The following is a 23,356-nucleotide window of genomic DNA, read 5'->3' as shown; positions in this document are numbered from 1 at the left end:
GGTCAATTTTTCTTAAAAACATTTTTTCTGTTCTTTGACAGTTCATTTATCATTTCAGTGATGTGACAGAATAACATTTGTAAGCTGCTATCTTCAACCGATTATGAAATAACAGACCTTCTGAATCAATAACAAATTTTTTGTATAACTTAACATATTACATATACAATACATTAATTGTCGATATGATAAAAATGTACAGTAAAGATAACCGCCAATTTCCATAAATAATAAAATGAAGCAGTCGTAGCTGTATGTAACATTGTATCTTCAAAATTTTTATAGATACATTTGGCTTAGCCATTAACAGCCAGATAGATTGTTATTATTATAACGCCATACAAATTAATATAAAACAGCCAATAAATTTCATTACAGATATATACAGTTTATAAAGTGTAACATGAGCAAACCGTCCACAAATACAAATGAAATTTCAAGACACAAGATAATCATAATTGATACAGTATCTTAGAAATACCGTAACTGAGATTACTGATTATTTATGATGACCTTGATAAATATTTGGACGATTTTGGTGTAACGGTGGATGGCGAGGATCAAGGACTGAAATTTGCCTTCCTTGATCTTCTTCCATGCTTCTTCGTGGATGATGGATATTTGATCGACGAGGGCCTTGACTATGACCATGAGGATATGGGGATCGTTTATGTTGCTGGAGGACAGGTATACTTTGTGGAGAACCACTATTACTACTTTCAGATTCAGATTTTGTTCGTTTCCTGTGACCAGGCCTACTATCACCAAAATGAACTGGTACGTCAGAGAATTCGTCTGGTGGCAGAGAAAGTCTTCGATCTGCTGTATCACCATGTAAACGTTTACGATTTCCGCGCCAAGGGTTGGCTGATGGACCAACTTTGGGAAGCTGTCCTTGCATATGATCTGATATTGCAGGAGGCCCTCCATAAAAAGGTGGATGGGTTTCACTTGAAGGTGAGATCCTGTCGTATTTAACAGGACCTGTTTCGTGAAGTATACTTGGTGGCCGAACATTTCTATAAGTGTTAGCGCTACGTTGAGCACCTTGATTTACATCAGCTTGATAGAATAATTGAGATCGTTGCGGTTGAAATGCAGGTCTAACATCATGAACAGTTTGAATAGACTGTACATCACTCATTCTATTTGTTCCTTTATCGGTCTGAGCGGGTTTAGCTGATATTGGAGGGGGATGATTATTTCGATGTTTATTAGGTGAATTTGGTTTAAACGATCTATTTTCAAAAGTTGCTTTTGATCCTCGACCTTTACCAATGTTGGATATGCGACGCTGTCCGGTCGCCAACGATGTTGTATTTCTAACAGGAATTGTTTGACTGCCTAAATTTGGCTCTCCTACAGCATCGCTGCCAATGTGCTTAGTCTGGCCAGGTTGACCTATAGATTGGGCAAATTCATTTCTGTGACTATTTCTATTTTCAAGATGCTCATTACTGTTGTTGCTATCAGTCTCTTGTGAAGTGATACTTCTCAGTGATGGCAATAAATTGTAGAATAGTGAAGTTATTGATGAATCTTTGTGATCAGCCGTCTGCTGAGAAGCTTGATCAGTGAGAGGTAAATTTTGATTATCTGCCACAGTTGGATTATTCAACGAAAGTAACTTAGCTAATTGTTGAATGGTGTTACCATTCTTAGCGCTATTATTGGCGTCAGATGGTTTATCACTATCGATATTTGTATGATCAGTTTTGAGTTCATGTTGTAATGGTAGTTGCTTGTTGAACAAACGACTATCTAAATTGGCATGCCTTGGTTCTGCTTGGCCTTGATTATTTAATCCATCATAACGCATGCCAGTTGTAGGAGTAGCCGGTGTTGCTTCATTTTGCGGATAGCGAATGGGCTCATTGGGTGGTACACTAGTTGAACGTTGCAATGGCCATGAATTTGTACTAGATTGTGGTGTTAGATAAGTTGAACTGCTTGGATTGCTACGGTCGGCTGCCTGAGGTATAATACTTGGCGGTCTGGCATGTGTCGTTGCTATTGGATGGATATCGCGTCTTCCAACAGGAGGTATGGGAATACCTGGATTTATAGTAATTGTTGAATGGGATGCCGTTGTTGTATTATCATGAAAGCCTCTTTCATCATCGCTGTTATCTAAATCCATATCCTGGACTTGTGTGTTATCATTTTCAACCGGCTTTTTGCTTACAATGGGTTCATCTGCTAAAGTGGATACCTTATCGTCTAACTTCAGTTTAGTTTTTTTAACACGATCGAATAAACTTTTGTAAGCCTACGAAAAGAAATTGGAGATCGATTGTCATACAGGATTATTTGTATTGAACATGTTATTCAGTCATAACAATACATACGTTAGCAATAATTTTGACTTTATCTAATTCGCCAGCGTGATACACATTGCAATCATTCATATTCTTAATCATTTGTATACAGGCTTTGCTTTTCTCTTCTAGAGCACTTTGATAATCTGACCATCTGGTACGAGCTTCATCAAATTTTGCGATATATTTGGTCCCTTCCGTACGGTCTATATTGTACATAAAAGGATAACATAAAATTAACGATCATCAATCTTTTTCGTAATTCTTCTGTACTCTGAGGCTAATTATGGTTACCTTTTACACTCTTGACATTTTCTGACGTATACCTATCAAATGCAGACGCGCCTTTTTCTTTCATGCCGACAGCTTGACTGTAATTTTGAAATTTCATGCATGACTCGGTCAAGGTGAATAACTATTAGGATAAGAATGACATTTAATCAATTTTACGTGAAATATGTGGTAAATAATAATAATACATGTCAAATAACGGGACAACAGAATAAGCATCTAATTTAGGTGGATGATGTTGTAATCTTTGAGTGAGTTATTAATCATAGATTGCCGAATTATGACTTTTACTGGGATAATATCGTAGAAGAAATATTCCCTTATTTTAGTTAACATGTTGGTGGTTCAGCATTTCCTACTGTATTATGAATGCTATTTATTCGTCAAATAAGTGCATTGTTGCAATGGTACCTTAAATTCTTCAATAGGTCCTGGTGTATTGTTGGTTTGATCTGCATCTAATTATAAATAAAAATTTGCAAAGGCGAATATTTAATTTCCGATTTGTATTTTATTATGATTATCATAATGCAATAGCATTGGCCATTACCTAGTATACGATAAAGATTAGTTATACAGGCTTTGGTAACGACATCACGATCTTCCCAAATTTTAAAAATGCGCTTGATTCGTCTAATTTGCGCGGTGTCGCTATTACTTCTGATGATATTGGTAAGAAAATAGAGAGATATCAGTTATTTGAGTATCAATTTTCCATTTTTGAATTTCACTGTCTGTTGGAGAGCAATATGCTGTATGTCATCATTGAGGACGAGCATGACTGAATGATTATGTAGCAATAGACCTTTAATACGCTACGTAGTATGGTGATCCACTACACGCCGGTAAATCAATAAGAGTTGATTGAATATCAATTTTCTTGTCTAATAAACTCTTATGACCAATATGTATGTGAAAGCAATCAGATAGCAAGTCTTGCACTGACTAAACAACACTTTATCAACGGGCTAAATGTATCATTAATCGTCTACTAAGAAATGAATGGATTTTTTTGTCGTAGGTAATGCCTACTCTATTTGCAAGAATCAAGTTACAAAATGAGACTTTGATCCAACAGTACAGTGTGAGGACGGTATAGGACGTCATGGACTTACCGAAAATGAGTAACCACATCGTTTAATACGTTGACAAATTCGTCGTAGATCCGTGTGCTCTTCCTTTTACTATGCTGTAGTACATCGTTGATGAGATACAACAGGATCATATGACGGTCTTTCTTGGCTAATATCGATAAACAGCAAGAAATGAAATGTTATTCATGTAGGCAACAATAGGGTAACATGTTGTAAAAATTACAATATCGTGATCACTCTTATTATCGAGGCATTGAAGATAGATCAAATTTTGAATACAAAGGTAGATGTAGACTGTAGGGTCTCTAATGTAGACAATATCGTGTAAGAGTAAGGCAAATGATGTATAAAAAGACAGCGTTAATCACTAGGATAATTATGATTAATAATCGATGGTAGTCTAAGTTGTCAGTTTGTCTATGAGAAGGAATTTTGACAGCAATGCTATTGGTGATATGCGAGTGTTGATGGCAGATGCAAATTTCCATTTGGGATAGTCTTGCATACTGTATTGATTTCATGAATCAATTTATCAGCAATGGAGAGCTTGAAAGAAGGCGAAAAGAGCATTCAAGCGTTGGTTTTGTTTTGTAAGTACATCCATGTCTTGGTGTTGGACTGTTGTTGGTTTGAACTAGGAAAAAAAGTTGGTAGGATTGAAAAGGATTGGATCTTGCTTTGTAGTTGAAACATTGACTTACTGCCTTGATAGCATTTAGTATGGGCCCAGTGTCATGTATGAGAGTGTTTGCAAGACCTGTATCGAGTGTTGTGTATGCGCGCTGAATACAGGATAGTTTGTCTATCAACAAAAGGATTAGCAATCATGGCTGAATTGATCAATCCAGATCACCGTCCATCAAGGTCGTTTATAATTATCAATTGCATCTGTATGATACTATCCGTAGAAATGGATGGCAACGCAAGTTATTGATTGTTTGAGCAAAAGGTTCAATTAGCTCTGTAGACAAGGATCGGATGGTATCATCAAGATGCTTTGACTACGCTGATCAAGAAGGGATTTGTTGATGACTATCTCTCCTCCATCCTCTACACGATTGTACAGTATTGCAGTACTTGATGGAAACGGTTGAAGTATAATACAACACTACTGTTGACTGCATCTTTACTCTGTTTAAGGCATTGCTATTCCCACTTTCGATGTGATCTGAGCACTGGATGCGTTAATAACATCACCATTGGGTGAAGAAGGCGCTATCATGACGACTAGCTTGGAAGGGAAAGTCAATTGGTGCGTACGATGATCGATGGAAGCGTTCTCCTTTTGAAATGTGTATGCTAGCTGGAAGAGAAAACGACTGGTTTTCAGCACATGGTTTCCACTGGCTGAGGCGTTGTTTCTTCTCTTGTCTTGCACATTTTCGTTTCCACTGTCGTCATGTACTGTAGCATGGTGTATCAAGTAGGAACGCCATTCTATCCAGCTCTTTGCTCAAGTGTGATTGATGCTATTGCAGAAGTGTTTACATTGGATGATGATCCTCTCTTACCTTGTTTCAAATCTCGCATCAACGTGGTTAGGACCGATTTGACATGGATTACATTGCTTAAAATGTAGCTTGATAATGATTGAACACTTTCTTGTGATCCAGTCAGGTGGTTGAGTTTATCTTGGAAAGTAGATTGATCAAAATTGGCGGCCATGATTGCTTGTGATTACACCATCGTGTCATGCGTTGCTTTCAGCAGTAGGTCTACAACGACGTTGTTGAGTAACGTTTTGGTTGTTGCCTAGCCAGTCGTCAAGAGCCAGCAGTATGGTCAAGGAGGAAAAAAGTTTCTTTTGCTGCAGACTACAGTCCATTGTCGTACTGTACACTGTAGGCATGGTACTGTAGCGTGCGTTACTGGGGAAACAAGAGTGTGCCAAATCGCCACGCATTTTTCATACAAAGCCATATAAAACGTGTTGAGACTTTCCGCTTGCCGTGTACAGTGTACAGTGAAAAAGTGTTCATTTGCTGCCCAGTTCGGTACAGTACAGTACATTGCGGTACTGTACATTGTAGTACTGTACACTGTACAGTACTGTACAGAAAAAAAGTTTTCATTTGCCTGCTCAGTAGGGTCCTGTACAGTGTACAGTACATTTTGGCACTATACTGTACTGTACATTATAGTACTGTACTGTACTGTACAGTACTGTACACTGTACTGTACACTGAAAACGGGGAAAAAGAAAAAGTTTTTCATTTTCCTGCTCAGTAAGGTACAGTACTGTACATTGTAGTACTGTACACTGAAAAGGGGGAAATACAGTACAGTACTGTACAGTACTGTACAGTACTTTTTCATTTTCCTGCTCAATCCGGTACAGTATATTGTGGTACTGTACATTGTAGTACTGTACACTGTACAACAGTACAGAAAAAAAGTTTTCATTTTCCTGCTCAGTAGGGTACAGTTTACAGTACTGTACAGTACATTGTAGTACTGTACACTGTACGCTGAAAAGGGGGAAAAAGAAAGAAAGTTTTCATTTTCCTGCTCAGTACAGTACATTGTAGTACTGTACATTGAATACTGTAGGTGGGAAAAAAGGTTTCATTTTCCTGCTCAGTACGGTACAGTACACTGAAAAGTGAGAAATAAGTTTTCATTTTCTTGCTCAGTAGGATATTGTAGTGCTGTACACTGTACAGTACAGTACACTGAAAAGGGGGAAAAAATTTTCATTTTCCTGCTCAGTACGGTACGTTGTAGTACTGTACACTGTACAGTACACTGAAAAGGGGAAAAAAAAAGTTTTCATTTTCCTGCTCAGTACAGTACTCTGTACACTGTACAGTGTCGCACAGTACGGTACGTTGTACTGTAGTACTGTACACTGAAAAAGGGGAAAAAAAGTTTTCATTTTCCTGCTCAAATACAGTATGGCGCAATGAGCGGGGCCTATCGCTGCTGTTGCTTTCGCTACCGTAGCGGACTACAGTATAGCGTTGCATAAAAGTGCCAGAATGGAGTACTACTACACCTAAAAGGGAACTCTCACACTCGTCGAGGAGACACTTCTTGTACTGTACTGTACAGTGCACCGCACTGTACGGTACACTGTACACTGTAGTTCCTCCAACGTCAACAAAGAAAAACGTCAGTCAAAGGACTGGTACCGTTCCGTGCCCAAACAGCAAACACGGGGTCTGGCATTTTGCTGGTCGTTCTACCACGGCTCTACTACTCCACTCGTCCATCCTGCTGTACTATGCCCAACCAGTGGAAACGCATTTGGATGATCATCATGGACAATCTAAAATAGATGCTGTAGAGATGTATCTTTATGCATGCTATCGGGCTAGGCAGTGTTAATCATTTGGTCCAAATCCTTTTCATTGCTAGGGACTAGTGTACGACAGCCAAAAAAATGAGACCCCACTTACTGTATTGTACTATTCAACCAGAGTCTCCACGATCACCTACTGCAGCAGTAGCTAGCTGTGCTTCATTTTCAACTGTTTGAGCCTGTTTCTCTTTCTACCTGCTTGCTCATCGTGATTCTCAGTCATTCTTCTTGCTGGTCTGCTTACTGTATGACAGAATAATGTGTTCTATGGGTACACAATCAGGATCGGTGTGATAAATCAATTTCTGACTCTAGTCTGATACCCCCAAAATCGAGGATCAATTCGATCAGACGCATACAATGGATCCAAAATCGATGACGTGCATACAGCAGTAGAATCCTGTAGCCAATGCAAATTGCTTTACTCCGAATGAAATCTAAAATTTGTCTTACTGACGAGTATTACAGCTCCTACGTATAGCGGCTAGGAAGGAAGTTTTTTACTGCGTGCATACAAATTCTCCAGCTGGCTAAATCAGCACGGTTAGACTGCTCGATGTAGGAAGGCGCAGTAGTAGACCATCATCTGCACTGCACTGTGCAGCGTACGCAATGCAATAATAACAGGCAGGGATTACGTCAAAATAGGAAAGGAAAACCATTCTATTCTACATTTTGTGAACAGGACCAGCTACCTGCTACAATTTCGCTGCATGTTCTACATTAAACGCTCATCACCTTTCAATTATGAGTGCAGGACTTGACCCAATGACCCCTTGAACTGCTTAACAATCGCTGCTCTTGTCTACCAAATTGATGCAGCAAGTATGCAGTATAATTCTTTTTTTTACCCTCTTGTTCGAGTACCTATACTGTCTTCAACACCAACACCATGCTGAATGAATGCAGCAGGTGCTATCGCAGGTAGTTGCAGCCCCATCTGCAACTAGGCTAAACGTCAACATAAATCATCTGTGCAAAACTACCTCCTAACCCTGTTTTACAGAAACCTAGTCACTAGTACAGCTACAATAGTCATATTATCTTGCAAGAAATTGTATTCCATGGCGACATCAGCAATTAGTGATACTCCCCATTTACGTTTCAATCCTTTACGCCAAGAGTGGGTTATCGTTTCGCCGCAACGATTAAGCAGACCTTGGCAAGGTCGAAGAGAAACGAGCGAAAAGAAAAATTCATCGCAAATCAATGCAAATAACGCCCTTGCGCCAGGTGGTCTTCGCCCCAATGGGATTGTAAGTGCAGTAGAAGAGATGTTATAACTCAGATACGTCGTGCTTAGTACAGATTAAAAAACATGGATAACAATACTTGTAATTAGCTACTGCTTGTTTACTTGTCATTAGAACAATATTGAGTCACAGAACATGTCCAAGTCCCAAGTTTATTATAAACTACTTATGTTCCACGTTATTGATTTTATTATAATGTGCATTGGATATCAATTAGCTACAGGCTTTATCAATAAGAAAACATTGTGGCACCTACATGCAAACTTCCTTCATATTACTGTAATTAATGAATGCTTGATTTATCACATACAAGATGCCATCCATGATAGCGAGTTAATTATAATACAACATGCCGTTGATAGTGGTAATGTAAACTGATTCTATGAAATGTTATACCTTATTCAGCAATAAATGAGTAGGGGGATTGATTAAAAATACTTCTAAATTGTATCTCACCATAAAATTGTTGCACTTCCCACAAAGGTCTAGGTTGAACCGATTAAATGTTATGATGGTCAACTCGTAGTACTGCTAGTGATTAAATTAAGGGCAATTTCTTAAATTGTTGATGATTACTATTATTATAGTAATGAACAATTTTGGAAATTGCCCTTACATTAATGCAACAACATTGCTAACAAGGCCTGTAACACAAGTTAACTTTATCATCATCATCATTTACGAGCTCTAAAAGTATCTACTATACACTTATCGCTATCCCACTACAACTGCATTTGCTTGATGGTTCATGTTTTCCTTCCTGTACTTTTTTATGTTGAGCCTTACAATTATTACTTATTTACTTTATCCGATGAGTGAAAAGCAGTAACAACACTACTATTATACAGGATAGGCTCTACATTCAAAACATGCATATCATTCTACACTCTGTCCGCTCTATCATAAATGGTAGAAGATACTTATGGTATTTTCTTCTCTTTGATTTTAGGTAAATCCTAACTATGACAGTACTTACGTCTTCACGAATGACTTCCCAGCATTGATCGAGAGTGATAAAACACTGGACGAACTCAATAACGGTAAGTTTAAGTGAGATAGCTAGTCTAGTATAAAAACATTGTAAATTTCATATCTAGTCTTTTTACTTGTAAGTGCTATAGGCCCAATAGCTTCAAGACTATAGATTCTAGCTACTATTTATCAAGTAATCTCTACATGTTCGAACTTAGCATTTGGTATAAGAGTATAGTACAATGTAGTACCGTATGGAATATCGTAGAGACTAGGTCCATTATTTTTAGAATTGTATGAAATATTGCACATCAAATATACACATAAATTAAATACTACTACATCGAGATGATAGAATTTAGGTATTATTGTATCATTTACTGCAAGTGTACGTATATTGCGGCTGCACTACATGGCTGTATCGCAGCACTTGACCAGGAATGTGATGCCATAAATTAAATTTTATATTTACTATCATTACAGATTTTGATTGTGATCATCCGCTGCTAAGGAACGCTGTTGCCCAAGGAAATTGGTAACAGTAAACCATTTCGATAGCGTATTACAATATATAATATACAGCCTGTAGCCTGTATTTTATATCACTTTGTTACAGCATAATTCCTATATGCTAGTACTTTTTAAGTTAAAACGATATTAAATAAGTGATATACTTATGGCTATAATATCACAATTATAGTATATTTATAATACATAATAATTGATTGTCCTACTTTGCAGTCGTGTCATGTGCTTTCATCCCCGATCAGATCTAACTTTGCCGCTAATGACTGAAACCGAAATTCTGGCAGTTATTAATAAATGGAGTGAAGAATTTGAAGAATTGGGCCGCAAATTCAATTGGGTTCAAGTAAGGCTAACATATTAAGGCATAATAATATGATTTACATGGCAAATTATCCATTGGCTATTAGCTATCTATAATTAAATAAACAATACAGGTTAGTATTATGTATCATTCTAAAGGTTAATTTATTTGCAGATTTTTGAAAATAAAGGAGAAATTATGGGTTGTTCTAATCCACATCCTCACTGCCAGGTCTATATTCTGTTTTTATGGATTTTAACTTTCATCCTTTTAATACAAAATTGATAGCAAATTGAACCGATATTTATTCGAAATCATTCGCTGAAATGGTACTTACATAAATATAGTGGATGATATTAAATTTATTCTATTCGAAATTTTCAAATACATGTCAGATATGGTCTAGCAATTTCATTCCTAATGATGCTTCTTTGGAGGTAGTATCGAAATATCTGTAACTAAGCTGCTTAAATTTTGTAAATGTTATCAACTATGCCCGTTTTATTTACTGTACTTGACAAATTATCAATCATTACTGCTTTCATTACACTGTTATGAAAGGATAAATCACAAAAGAATTACTACGAAAAAAATGGTAAAGTTATGCTTCTAGAATATGCGGAATTGGAATTGAAGAAAAAGGTTAAAATAGATAGTATTATTTAAAATACCATAATTTGATCCAATTTTTTTTATCAAAATAGTTTTTCTCCGTATCTTATTTTATAGACGAGAATTGTAGTGGAGAACAATCAATGGGTTGCTTTAGTTCCATATTGGTAATAATTAAATGATGTGTTAAAGTTAGTTATACCTGAAAATATTTTTACTTGGTCACTTGATTTCATTTCTGGTGACTGCACTTCATTTTTAATTTCAAATTTTAGTTGTAAGGTAAGATTTATTTACGCATATGTTAGTAGTATTAATATCCTTGTTAACAATAGGGCTATGTGGCCGTTTGAGATTATGCTTCTTCCAAAGCGTCATATTAAAAGATTTACGGAATTGACAGAGGACGATAAGGCGGGTTGGTTAACATTCAAATATAAGGATAACAAGTGAAAATGTTGAATTTTCTTTAGCAGTCTCAATATGAATTTCTATAGGTCTTGCTGAATGCCTTAAGAAGTTTCTTACAAAGTATGATAATCTCTTCGAAACCTCATTTCCATATTCTATGGGATGGCTTGGTACGTTAGATTTAGTCCTTTTATTTAATGTTATATAGATTTTAGAATATTGCAAAAGCGTTAAGCTTACCTTATTCTTACAGGTGCCCCTACAGGATCATATTTGTCTCAGTCGTGCGAGTATGTTATGGTTTAGTAGTATCGCATTTATTAGCATTTTTACATTATAGCTGTGAAAAATTTATTTATCTCCTACTCACAAATTGCCCAGACATTGGCAGTTGCATGCTCATTATTACCCGCCATTACTGCGATCAGCAACAGTAAGTTATCATGTGTTAAGTTACTAGATCGAACGTATTGATAGTTTATTTAAGTCAAGTCGTTAATTAACTAATTTTTAATAGGTAAAGAAGTTTATGGCCGGCTATGAGATGGTTGCTTCCCCACAGCGCGATCTCACTGCAGAAATGGTTATTACATGATTAAGATATTGTAGTAGTCGATTTATACATCAATATTTAATCTTATAAATATTATTTATTAACTGAAAATACGCGTACATTAGCCGGATCGTATGACATAGAATAAACTGTCGCAATTAACTCTGGACAATTTAAATTTACAATCTTGTTATGATTTCATGATTATTAGGCAGCTGAACGCTTAAGAAATTTACCGGATATTCATTACAAGTTAGTATAGAATCATGGTATCGGTGAAATATGTTGATACTGAAGCGCATAGTCGTCATTTGAAATTCGATTTTATGATGTATTGAATTTCAGGACTTTACAATAATATACTACATGATACGGGATGCGATGAAGAGAGAATACTATATGCCCGTCAATAATAATATTGTGCCAAATTTACGTGATAATTCCTACTAATTACGTTCAGAAATCACGATGGTTTTATTGTAGGGCTTTGATAATCGATAGTTCTCTATACATAACTGATTTACTTTGAATGGACAATCAGAATTTTATTTTTATACCGATCTAGCGTATTTTAAATTAGTTGAGTTTAATATTAATGTCGATGTTAAAAACTGCATGATATCGTGTAGTAGCGTCGCAAGCAGTTATAATGCTTACCTGTATAGAGAATATTTCTAGTATGAATGAGAGAAGATATTCTATTTTTGTAAAGCAGATATATATGCAGCACGATATTCTCGAATCTCAATATGTGAACAGCGGAATGTAGTGTATTTGTTCACGTTCGCTGAAATTTATCTTGGTAAATATAGTGACAACTTCTGATATATTCTTATCATCTAGAAAATCATACTGCGTGTATTATTACATCTGAATTTATGGATTTTGCTTTGACATTTTATAGAATTATAGAATTATAGAATCTTTATAGAATTAGGTGTATTAACTATAAATTGCTCATGTTGACAATAAAATATTAGCTGGGATATTCTGTTAAAGCAAAGGTAAACCTAGTCCCCCTATCTACTAGAAGATTACTGTAATAAGCGGCTTTCCCGCTTTTAAGAAATCTAGTCATTTGATAGCTATTTTAAATATAGAGTTATGTTAATTAAATTTCCAGTATAACGGATCACTTCGCATATATACTGAGCTTTATCCTTTAAATCTTTCAAAGACCTTCAATTTCATTTGCAAGCAAGGTTTTAGGTTGTGTTGTATATGTTGTCTTGATTTATTGACATTAAAATAGTATTACGAATTATAAGAGTATCTTTTGCATGTGTGATAATTCATGCATCAATGAAATAATAGAATAAAATTTAGCTATTCAAACAGTATAAAACAGTAATATCTATATTTGGATATACATATTTATTGTACCCATGGTACACTGACTAAAACTACACCAAGAGACACCGCTCAATATGATCCTAATATCGTAGATAAGAGAGTCTTAATGTGCAAACTGCATTGCATATCAAAGTACTATCGATAGTTCAGTATCACAGCAACTTCAAGACTTAATGTAGTTGTGACATACAACGAATGGTCAATAGTTAGGAAGGCACAATGCAATTATTTGCTACATTATGTTTCAGTGATGATAGTACTCATTTTTTAGCGGTACAAATTGAGCGATAAAGAATTCTGTCTGCAGATGAAATTGTATACCTCCGATTCTAATTCCTATGCATATTTACTATATTTATAGTAAGTGTGTAAATTGATTTTCAGCAATTTTGGTTAATATTGATAGTAATTTGATACCCTATTTGTAAACAGACGGTGCCTAACTTCAGACTGTATGAAGTGCAATAAAATGCGACTCTCTTAAAAAGTTTCGCTCTCATTATTAGAAATATTTTCTGATTGATTTGTAGTAATTTCTTCTGCTTCATCTTGGGATTCATCCTCTTCATAGCTCTCTTGGCTAGTATCATCATCCAAAATATCATTATCGTCGTTATAGAAGTAGTCTTCGTCATCGTCATCATAAGAACAATTTCCTAAATTTCCTTTACTTTGAATAGAATTCCTAGTGGTTTTTAAACAATATTCTTGAATAGTTGTAGGTACTTGGACACCATCTTTTTCGGCATCATGTTGACTATTCAATACCTGTTGTCTATTACATGAAGATTTCGGATATCGTATTTAATTTAGAGTAAAAATGAATAGGGAAACTGGCTTGTACTTTAACAGACCTGCTTATAACTGACATCAGTACATGAGTAGGTAGTAGCGAAAGCTAGATCAATTTTAAATAAGCTATGGTAGGTTATTGTAACGTTGCCGTCTAACAGTTACCTGACAATGCGCTCATATTCTTTATCAAGAGACTCTCGCCACCTTCTAAACATTACTGAAGCATCCACATTAGCAGGCGATGACGTGTTGGGTTCATTTAGTAGCGATATTACGCTAAGTAAGATAGTCCTAAAACAAATTACTCTATCTTAATATAGTTATTGAATTATTAAAAACGCGATATTGTCGATATAACTCAAGTATCATTGGAAGGTTTAATTTTAATATTCCCACTAATTTCGATTATAATAAAGATGGCAAATACACTGCAGCTGTAAGATTAAACGATTGATTTCCTAGACGTAAAAAACTAGTGTTAGGCTACGGTAATGGCTTGGCAATACTTCATAATAGAGTAAGACTGGTACAGGTACTTGTTCTTGTTAAGTGTATTATTGACTTTTAACTGTATTTTTATGATAAAATGAGAAGAATTGCTAGTGATGTAAATATGACTATTCATTATGTAGCCAAGGATACGCAACGCTTTTATTACATATTATATATGTAGAGAGGGGAGAATGGCTTTATACTGCCAGGGTGCAATACAGTAAATTGCAGTTTTAGTTTACCTGACATTCTGTGTAGGGTTCCATCGTTCAGACGGCAATTCGCCGCTAAATGGATCGTCAACAGGAGGATGCAAAATGGAAATACATAATTCACCACTCTGGAAATGTACACAATTTCATTTTAACGGATATTGATCGGGTGTAGACGTTGTACAATACATATTCTATCGTGTTTCATTTGTTAGCAAATAGAATTTCATACTTACTTCGTAAACATTAGGATGCCATAATTTGGTTGTAAATCGAAATTGGGGTGGCGAATATGGATAATCATTTGGAAATATTAGTCTTGCCTATGAATGTAGAGAAGAAATTTTCACTCATTTGCCTGATTGTCATCGTGATTGGTAGAGTTCGTAGCGCGTTTGAGAAATATACGCTGCTACGTGTAGTGAATTCATACTAACAATAAATTTTTAAATTATGTGTATTCAAGATGTTTATATAACATTGATGATATCGTACTAGCAAGGATGAATCATTTGTAGTACAAGAATAGAGTTCAGTAAACTTAAGCCATTGACCTGTTATAGGTTTAGCATCAATTTTTAAAAGTAACTGTATAATTCTTGTTATGTATCTTATATACAGTTAACCTTACAACCATAATATTGATGTCTTGTGTATATGAAACGTACAAAGAGTGCAAGTCGAAGTCTACGCGTCTATCAACAATTTTGATTGCACTCGTTTGGATGAGTTTGCTGCATGCTTGCCCATTACAGTAACAAGTAGCATTTACTTATTTATCAAGTAACAGCAGCAATTTCCATTTTCCTATTGGAAATAATACAGCCATGGATTGCATCGTGCTGTTTAGTCTCGTGTTGATGCTATTGCATCATGATACTGTTGCAGTATAAATAGAGTGCAGTCTATGAGTATAGACAGTATCTATTCATTTTGCTACCGTAGTTTACAGTAAGTTGAAGAATCTTCGTTACAACTGAGTCCAAGTATTGTTCATATACATATACAAGTAATAATGTATTTTTCTTAATTTTATAAGTGCCTATATGTATTATTTTACAGCGCCATGACGAGCAGCAACACTGCTGTCCATGTTGATCACTCCTGACTCTAGTACTGTCGTAATCATTTTCTCAAGATTGGTACAGTACAGTGCAGTCAAAAGGAAAGAAAACTACGCAACACTGCAGTAAGTGGAACTGTACCATTTGACTCTACAGTACTATGTACAGTACACTAATTAGTACTGTACATTGTACAGTATTGACTGGACGTACAGAAGGAAGTGACAGACAACGGGTGAAATAGATGGTTCACTATAGGGGACAGTAAAAGTCCATGACAGTGCAGTATTGTACTAGCGATTTTATCCGATTGAGTAATGAGCTATATTAAAGTTATTATTGAAATTAAAATTACGAATGGATATGGTAGTCAAAGGAGAATATCTTGACTGAACAGATATACTGGATAATCATTGATAATATATAATTACAATTAATAATTCGCACAAAGTGATCAAGCCGATCAGTGAAATTGATCAGAAAGTGAGCACTGATCAAACCAATCAGTGAAATTGATCAGAAAGTGAGCACTGATCAAACCAATCAGTGAAATTGATCAGAAAGCGAACACTGATCAAGCCAATCAGTGAAATTGATCAGAAAGTGAGCACTAAGCACTGATCAAGCCAATCAGTGAAATTGATCAGAAAGTGAACACTGATCAAGCCAATCAATGAAATTGATCAGAAAGTGATCACTGATTCTAAAATTATACTTATCGATCAATCGTCAATGATCATTGATCCTATTCGTTGTGATTATGCTTCCAAGATTGTTGTGGATACAAAAGTAGAAAGTTACGACCATTGATCCGACACCGTGTCATGACGAATTAGTAGTGCATGGATTTAGCCATCATTTCTATTAATAACAAACACTGCGATTCATCTTTCTCAGGTTTGTACTCACCTTAAAGTAACCACCTTCGTACAACGTGTCTGGGGGACCGAAAATTGCCACATCCCAATCGAATAGATTGGATTCATCCACTAAGCCAACCACACAACCTTCTAAGGGTTCATTGGTCAGCTTGTTCAATTCTTGAGCTAGGGCACGTAATGCTGGAGTAGTCTGATTAGACATGGCTTCCCGTAAACTTTATTTCATTGATTAGTAGGATAACCTTTTAAAATGTTGACCATTCAAAGTGCACCTTCTCAATGACGAAAATACACCGACGAAAGTCTACGTCTAGCATTCAGTACAGTAGTTCTGTACACAATCTGGATCAATTTTGGCAGGATTGATCGGGGCGTCAAATATCTTTTGCCAAATGAATTCGTACAGTACAGGACACCAATACCAGATAGGAAGGGGAATTTACCGTTGAAACCTGTTTATTATTAATCTACTTCATTTAACTAATGAAGTATGGACGCGTTTTGACAACACTGCACTCAATATACCACCAACACATCCACTGCAAGAGCTAAAATTTCGCCATCAGACTGCTCGGTGATTATTACTAGCCTCTAACACTGGCTTTGAAAGCGAAATGGACAGCAGTAAATAAAGGACTGCTGAAATGGATGCCGCCGATGCGCAGAGCAGTATTGGCCGCGATGTACTGTACTACAGTACTTTCACTGTATTTCTCCCCCATAGTGTACAGTACTGTACAGTACAGTACTGTACTGTACACAGTATGGGCCCTAGTAGGCGATACTGGTACAGTCCAGTACGACCGTAATCTAGTATCCAGTGGCGTCCAGGCGATAAAAGAAAGAAAATCATCGAGAATGGCCCCCCTAGAATAAGACCCACATATCGACAAATTGAACCGTATACTGTATCAGGGACTGCTAAAGTAAATAGAAAGAGAACTTTTTAGGATACTCGTTAGGGTAGGGGTGACAACTTTTTATGCAAGAGGTACAATTTGGATGGAGTAGTCCGTCCCTTCATACTAAATGCAGTTCTAAAAAGAGACGCGAATGGAGATGACTGAATCATGATCTGATCAGTACTGTACAGTATAGTAATGCACTGTAAGAATGGCATCAAAGAAAGAAGGCACAGTGCATGGTACTGTAAAGCGTACAGTACTATGCACTGTGACCAAAATTGCTGATTAAACGGGACTACAGCATTTCTTTTTCAGTTTCCGCTTATACGCTTGCGCACTCATGCCATTCTGCACAACGCTTGTGCCAGCGCTACTCGAACATTCGGAAAGATGGTTAGTGCCAAGAAAATAGAAAAGCGAGAAAGCTTTAGACATTTTAAAATGATTCTTTACGTTGACTATTGATGTAGTTTGTCATATTCATACAGTCCTTTCAACCTTTCTTATTATCTATTTTAGTCGCGTCGATATGATACCAAAACAACTACATTTTCTCCTGAAGGTAAGTTTGTCCACATCCAGTGTAGTGTCGTTGTGCTAGAATTTTCGCTACAGTGGAAGACATGAAATGAACTAAAATTAATCTTGATTAAATGGCATTTGAATGCTCTGTTTAGTTAATGACACAGTGATTCGATGTATGATAATGAGAATAGATCCTAAATGACTATCGTGATTTTATCAGATGTAACGCTGTAAAGTTGCTTGTACTCATGATATAATTGACCCATAATACGGTATAACGAAGGATAATGCAGTATAAAGTGCCGTATCGATCATAATGGAAAGTCGTCCATAAAATGCTCGCTTCCTTAAGAAGTCACTGTATTGGACTACAGTAATAAATTACAATGACGACTTTTTTCGTCAATTTCGAACGAATATGTACTTGTGGAAAATTATGATAATTCTTGAGCTGATGAAATTATTTGTATCGGTATAGGACGGCTGTATCAAGTCGAATATGCCATGGAGGCAATTGGCTTGGCAGGAACGTGCTTTGGAATACTTGCTGAAGATGGTATTGTGCTTGGTGCGGAGAGAAAGATTACTAATAAACTACTAGATGAAATACCCTTCTCGGATAAAATTTACAAGATTAACGAGTTAGTCCATTTATATACTTCTCTCTCGCTTCTAAACTACCATGCAAGGACTCGTATCGATAATATTCTCTTACGAAACTGTAGGAATATGGCCTGTAGTGTTGCTGGAATCACTTCAGATGCAAACGTTCTCATAAACGAATTACGACTCATCGCTCAAAGGTTGCTTCTTGATCTATCTACCTTATCTTAAAAAAATTTTCAAACTGTTATAAACATACCCAATTGTTATAATCATGGTCTCAAAATTCAATCGTACTGTTTGCTACTAATGTAGTGGTTGACATCTATTCATATTGGTTTGTGATATTGAATAGGTATTTGCTTAATTATCAAGAACCGATACCTTGTGAGCAATTGGTTAGTCATTTATGCGATATTAAGCAAGCCTATACCCAGTTTGGTGGTAAGAGGCCCTTTGGAGTTTCTCTTCTCTATATAGGATGGGATAGACATTATGGATTTCAGTTATATCATAGTGACCCTAGTGGAAACTACGGCGGCTGGAAGGCTAATTGCATTGGCAACAATAACTCAGTGAGTAGATGCGCTTATTAATTGTACTAGGCATGGTCATTTCGCTTGAGAATGAAATTTTTTCGTTGTTGTTATCAGGCGGCCATGGCTATCTTGAAGCAGGAATACAAAGAGGATATTAAGATTGACGATGCCTTGAGTTTATCCATGAAAGTGTTACATAAAACTCTAGACGTATCTAAATTAAGTCCGGAAAAAGGTAAGCCTATATGTAAGCCTAGATAAGATGAGACTGTAAGTTGTAGGCTCTACTAACTTTCTTCTTTACCCTATTGTTTGCTCTACTAGTTGAAATGGCTACATTAACTAGGAAAAACGGAAAGACTGTTATACGTGTGTTAAGTAATGAGGAATTAAATAAATTAATTGAAGATTACGAGACAAAGCTTAAGGCTGCCGAAGAAGCTAAGGAAAAGGAAAAGAGTAAAAAGCCAAGTTCGTAATGCATCTCCGGAGATGGTGAAAGAGTATGGTTTCATTTTTTATCTGTATGGCATGATCTACACTTGCACTGATGTATGCTGTGTATATATATATATGGCGCCGTTAGAGTAATAAAGTACTATACCGTAGGTATACTATTCAGTATTAATAATGACAATGATAAGTATTGATTTTAACATTAACTATTCCTTTTCATACATATACTGTATGTACTTTTGAAAGTTTCGTTGTTATTTTGGACTTGTCCATATTTATATCCAATAAATATACATTATAACAAAATTGAATCTTTAATAGCGGCAGGATCTTTGAAATAAGACAATGTTTAAATTGATAGAATGCTGATTGCAGCCATCGTTAGTATCCGTGCGATATCCAGCTTACACAACACGTAGTTCAATATTACTATTCGTATATACGCATAGTGTATTTATATTGGAGATCAGATCTGATTCTATTGAAAGTATTTCGTATGCCGCTGTTCATCACGACTTACTTTGTTTGCATTGGTGGTTTGTACGAGGGATTACACTGGACTGATTATTCACTGTCCTTGGAAGATTGACATTCTACGGGTATGTGTTATGAATGGTTACAAATAACTTACACTTTTAGCTTGTTATGGTTAAAGGTTGTTGTTGTGTTCGTGGCGTCATTTTGATGTACTTGTACAGTAGATATGAATGATACAACGAGATGGCCAAACTTTAATGTAAGAGTTGTATGCGATAAACTTGAGCTACTGTATTCGGCGATCCGCAAGACGCGAACTCGAATTCGCATCCGTGTTTTTGTTGCACTCACCTTAGTTTCATAAAGTAAACATTGAAGATCAATGAGTCTAGGTTAACTTTCCCTATTTAAAAACGAAACAAGTGATGGACTACTGCCTAGTATGAGTATTCTGATTCTCTTTAGCAATAAAGACCTGCCCTCAGACCTCCATGCTGATAATAACGACACCATTTTCCTGAAGCACTATTGGAAAGATATTTGGATTGAATGGAATCTTTGGTTACAGCTGGAACATTTCTATCTGTTACACTACAGTATACTAGACATTAACTCTTTCCATAGCATGCTCCAGCAGTGAAAATATTACTGGAACTACTTCGTGTTCATGGTATAGGGTATTTATCCTGGCCATCTATTATATCAATTCAAGCGAAAAATGATGCAGCAGTGCTGGTGATCATCTACGTAGATATTCAATTTATGAACTTCAAATAGTAAATTAGGGGAAAATGAAAACTACAGTTGATACTCTGATTGATCCAGTGCAGTAATTATACTGTACACGAGTAATAATTATGTAAAGTGAAGGAGATTACACGTATAAATGCCTTTTAGCCTAAGCCCTCTAAAGGAGTCTGTATGGGGGCTTCACCATGGACTACTCAAAGAAGACCGGCCTTATTTAGTAGCCTATAGCTTTATATGACTATATTGAACAATATACCAGAAAGAGAGGGATGCAAAGTAGTTGCTAAATAAATTGTTGAGGCCTATCGTTTCTCTGCTCGTTCTGCTCTGTTAACTAAAAAAGCTGGTAGTTAATTTATCATCGACAGTACAGCGTTCGATGCAGATATACAGTACAGTTCCTGCCCTTTTTTAGTGGTCAGACTTAAACTGTTTACAGTTAGGTCGAGCCACTGAATGGTACTGAGATGCAACTGAATCATTATGCTACTGTAGTGGTTTAAACTAAAACTGTTTACGGTTAGGTCGAGCCACCGAATTGTACTAAGATACAACTGAATTATGACGCTACTAGGGTGTACAACTTCTTTAGCTACAATATCATTTTCAGTACAGTTCCTGTCCTTATTAGTGGTTTGAACTAAAACTATTTACGATTAGGCCGAGCCACTGAATGGTACTGGAACTGAATCATTATGCTACTGGGGTAGTTAATTTATCATCGACAGTACAGCCTGCCATGCAGATATACTGTACAGTACAGTTCTTGTCCTTTTTAGTGTTTTTTTTTAAAGTAAAACCATTTACAGTTAGGTCGAGCCACTGAATGGTACTGAGATGCAAGTGAATTATTGTGCTACTGGGGTGTACAACTTGTTAAGCTACAATATCATTTTCGATACGGTTTAGTAGCTATAAAATGGATGGAAATCGTCAAGAATATACTGTTGATCCTCCAAGACTGATATATGGTATATCAAAATACCGTACTTCATGTTCTACAAACATGTAGCTACAGTGATCTGTATTGCAGGAGTCGGATATTACTGTTTGATCCGTCTTAGAGAAGTTCCTGGTATGACAGTAGAATGGCTTGATATCAACTTGCGTGAGTATAGCACTGTACTGTATAAGTTGACGAATAATTGTGCGGCCGACATGAAAAGTTTGTCTGCAATTTGGCTTAAATCATGGACTGCTAGAAGTCTAGGAGTCCATGCTTCAACTAACGTCTAGTTATGAACGCTAGCAAAGCATTCCCTTCCACCTAGACCTAAGATCGGTTCGGTTCGGTTCGCTGCCTTTACGATCTATATGAGTTCTGCGCATGGAAAGTCATTGATTCACGCTCGCACCAAGGTTGTATCGACCTAGCGCTACAACTGCAAGTGAGATGACGTCTAGTCATGTCAACTCGTGACCACGATCTGGACGAACAACACAACACTGCTCGTGACCTTCATGTGGAGTGACAGTAGGTGCAGGTGACACTCTGCATTATACCTGGGCTTTGTTTCCGTACAATACCCGCCAAGTGTACAGTACTGTACTGTACCGTACAAGCGTACCGGACCGGACCGCACCGTCAAGGCGATTGCATCACAAAAGGGACATTGCCCATTGGGTCACTCCATCGGTCCAGCCCATAGCCTTGTAATATGTGCTACCGGTACTGGTGTTACTCGTCTAAAATAATAGTAGACCTGTACCGGTACGGGACTGGTTGAAATTACTATGGCAACTGGGCACTCAGTAGCCGGCAGAGAGCAATTTCTTCCTTTCAATTTTGGGCCAAATTCTTTTATGACATAGGAAAGGTTCAATGATTTCCATCTCTTAACACAAGAAGACGCTTAGGAAGGGCTGGATTAAGGCAATTTGAACGTTGAAATCTTATTCTCGTGTCTATTTATTGGATAGAAGCACAAGTTGAACTGACGACAATTGCCAAAGCGACCTTCCGATTGACAGCAATTTGGATTCTAAATGATTCTAATTTGTAGACGGGGATCAAGTTGACAAGTTGACGCCTTCCGTTTATGTAGATTATTTTTCCCCCAATTTGTACAGTGATTATTCTGTATTAGGTCTAAATTCTTTCCATGACAGTTATCTTTTACTGTAGTTATCCTTAATAAGGTATTAGTACACTGATCCACCCACTTCCGATTGTACGTGGATTGCCTTTCTATAAACTAATCTTTCATGAAACTGAACTGTTAGTAACTATTAAGAAAAGCTCCATAGAGAATGATGATATAAAGAGAGTATTTTATACGACTACAGACAGTACTGATTGAAAAAACTATCATCAAAAACGAATTCGCCTCAATCCTTACACGGAACATTGATTGGATTTGAAGTGGCCGTTGATCACTCCATTGTAGTCAAATCCGATGCTTACAAGTCAACTTTATACTGTGTAAAGTCCTGCGGTGTGTGCGTGCCTTTCTAACTTGTAGACAATTTTTCTCGACTATCAAGTGTAATATACTCTAGTAGTCTACTGCGTCTTGAAGGCTGCTAAAATTAAATCATTTGTACAGGGAAATTTAACAATTTCCCTATATTATAACTGTGGCGTATTTTAGTATTCAATCAGCACTAAATGCTTCATTAAAGTCTGTATTGTTTTATCATTACCAATTCTGTTGATATTCCTACTGTTTA

The 23,356-nt window shown here is 36.5% G+C and overlaps 4 protein-coding genes across 4 annotated transcripts; 2 read left to right on the top strand and 2 right to left on the bottom strand.

Annotated features, from left to right (window-relative positions):
* Positions 1-499: 499 nt before the first annotated feature.
* TRIADDRAFT_60354 (uncharacterized protein) lies at positions 500-5,368 on the bottom strand (the record flags this gene model as incomplete). Its single annotated transcript, XM_002116315.1, has 8 exons — positions 500-2,269; positions 2,349-2,524; positions 2,613-2,733; positions 3,021-3,067; positions 3,160-3,269; positions 3,725-3,798; positions 4,405-4,505; positions 5,215-5,368. The coding sequence occupies 8 exons, from the start codon at positions 5,366-5,368 to the stop codon at positions 500-502; spliced, it is 2,553 nt and encodes an 850-aa protein (XP_002116351.1).
* Positions 5,369-8,068: 2,700 nt separating this feature from the next.
* TRIADDRAFT_30823 (uncharacterized protein) lies at positions 8,069-11,896 on the top strand (the record flags this gene model as incomplete). The annotated part of the gene is made up of 14 exons (XM_002116396.1): positions 8,069-8,260; positions 9,207-9,267; positions 9,713-9,764; positions 9,971-10,100; positions 10,233-10,289; positions 10,454-10,495; positions 10,620-10,700; positions 10,788-10,837; positions 11,006-11,088; positions 11,168-11,251; positions 11,335-11,371; positions 11,463-11,514; positions 11,599-11,664; positions 11,846-11,896. 14 exons carry the CDS (start codon positions 8,069-8,071, stop codon positions 11,894-11,896), a joined length of 1,038 nt encoding a protein of 345 aa, XP_002116432.1.
* A 1,571-nt stretch (positions 11,897-13,467) lies between these two features.
* Positions 13,468-16,633, bottom strand: TRIADDRAFT_50867 (uncharacterized protein; the record flags this gene model as incomplete). The annotated part of the gene is made up of 5 exons (XM_002116314.1): positions 13,468-13,762; positions 13,945-14,073; positions 14,517-14,614; positions 14,723-14,809; positions 16,460-16,633. The coding sequence occupies 5 exons, from the start codon at positions 16,631-16,633 to the stop codon at positions 13,468-13,470; spliced, it is 783 nt and encodes a 260-aa protein (XP_002116350.1).
* Positions 16,634-17,726: 1,093 nt separating this feature from the next.
* TRIADDRAFT_50866 (expressed hypothetical protein) lies at positions 17,727-19,482 on the top strand (the record flags this gene model as incomplete). Its single annotated transcript, XM_002116395.1, has 7 exons — positions 17,727-17,729; positions 17,856-17,898; positions 18,340-18,502; positions 18,587-18,664; positions 18,820-19,039; positions 19,118-19,238; positions 19,328-19,482. 7 exons carry the CDS (start codon positions 17,727-17,729, stop codon positions 19,480-19,482), a joined length of 783 nt encoding a protein of 260 aa, XP_002116431.1.
* Between the last annotated feature and the right edge of the window lie 3,874 nt (positions 19,483-23,356).

This window comes from Trichoplax adhaerens, genomic scaffold, assembly GCF_000150275.1.
Source record: "Trichoplax adhaerens TRIADscaffold_15 genomic scaffold, whole genome shotgun sequence".
In the NCBI taxonomy this organism is placed as follows: domain Eukaryota; kingdom Metazoa; phylum Placozoa; class Uniplacotomia; order Trichoplacea; family Trichoplacidae; genus Trichoplax; species Trichoplax adhaerens.
The sequence above is the reverse complement of the archived record's forward strand: the minus strand, read 5'-3'. Positions and strand labels throughout refer to the sequence as shown.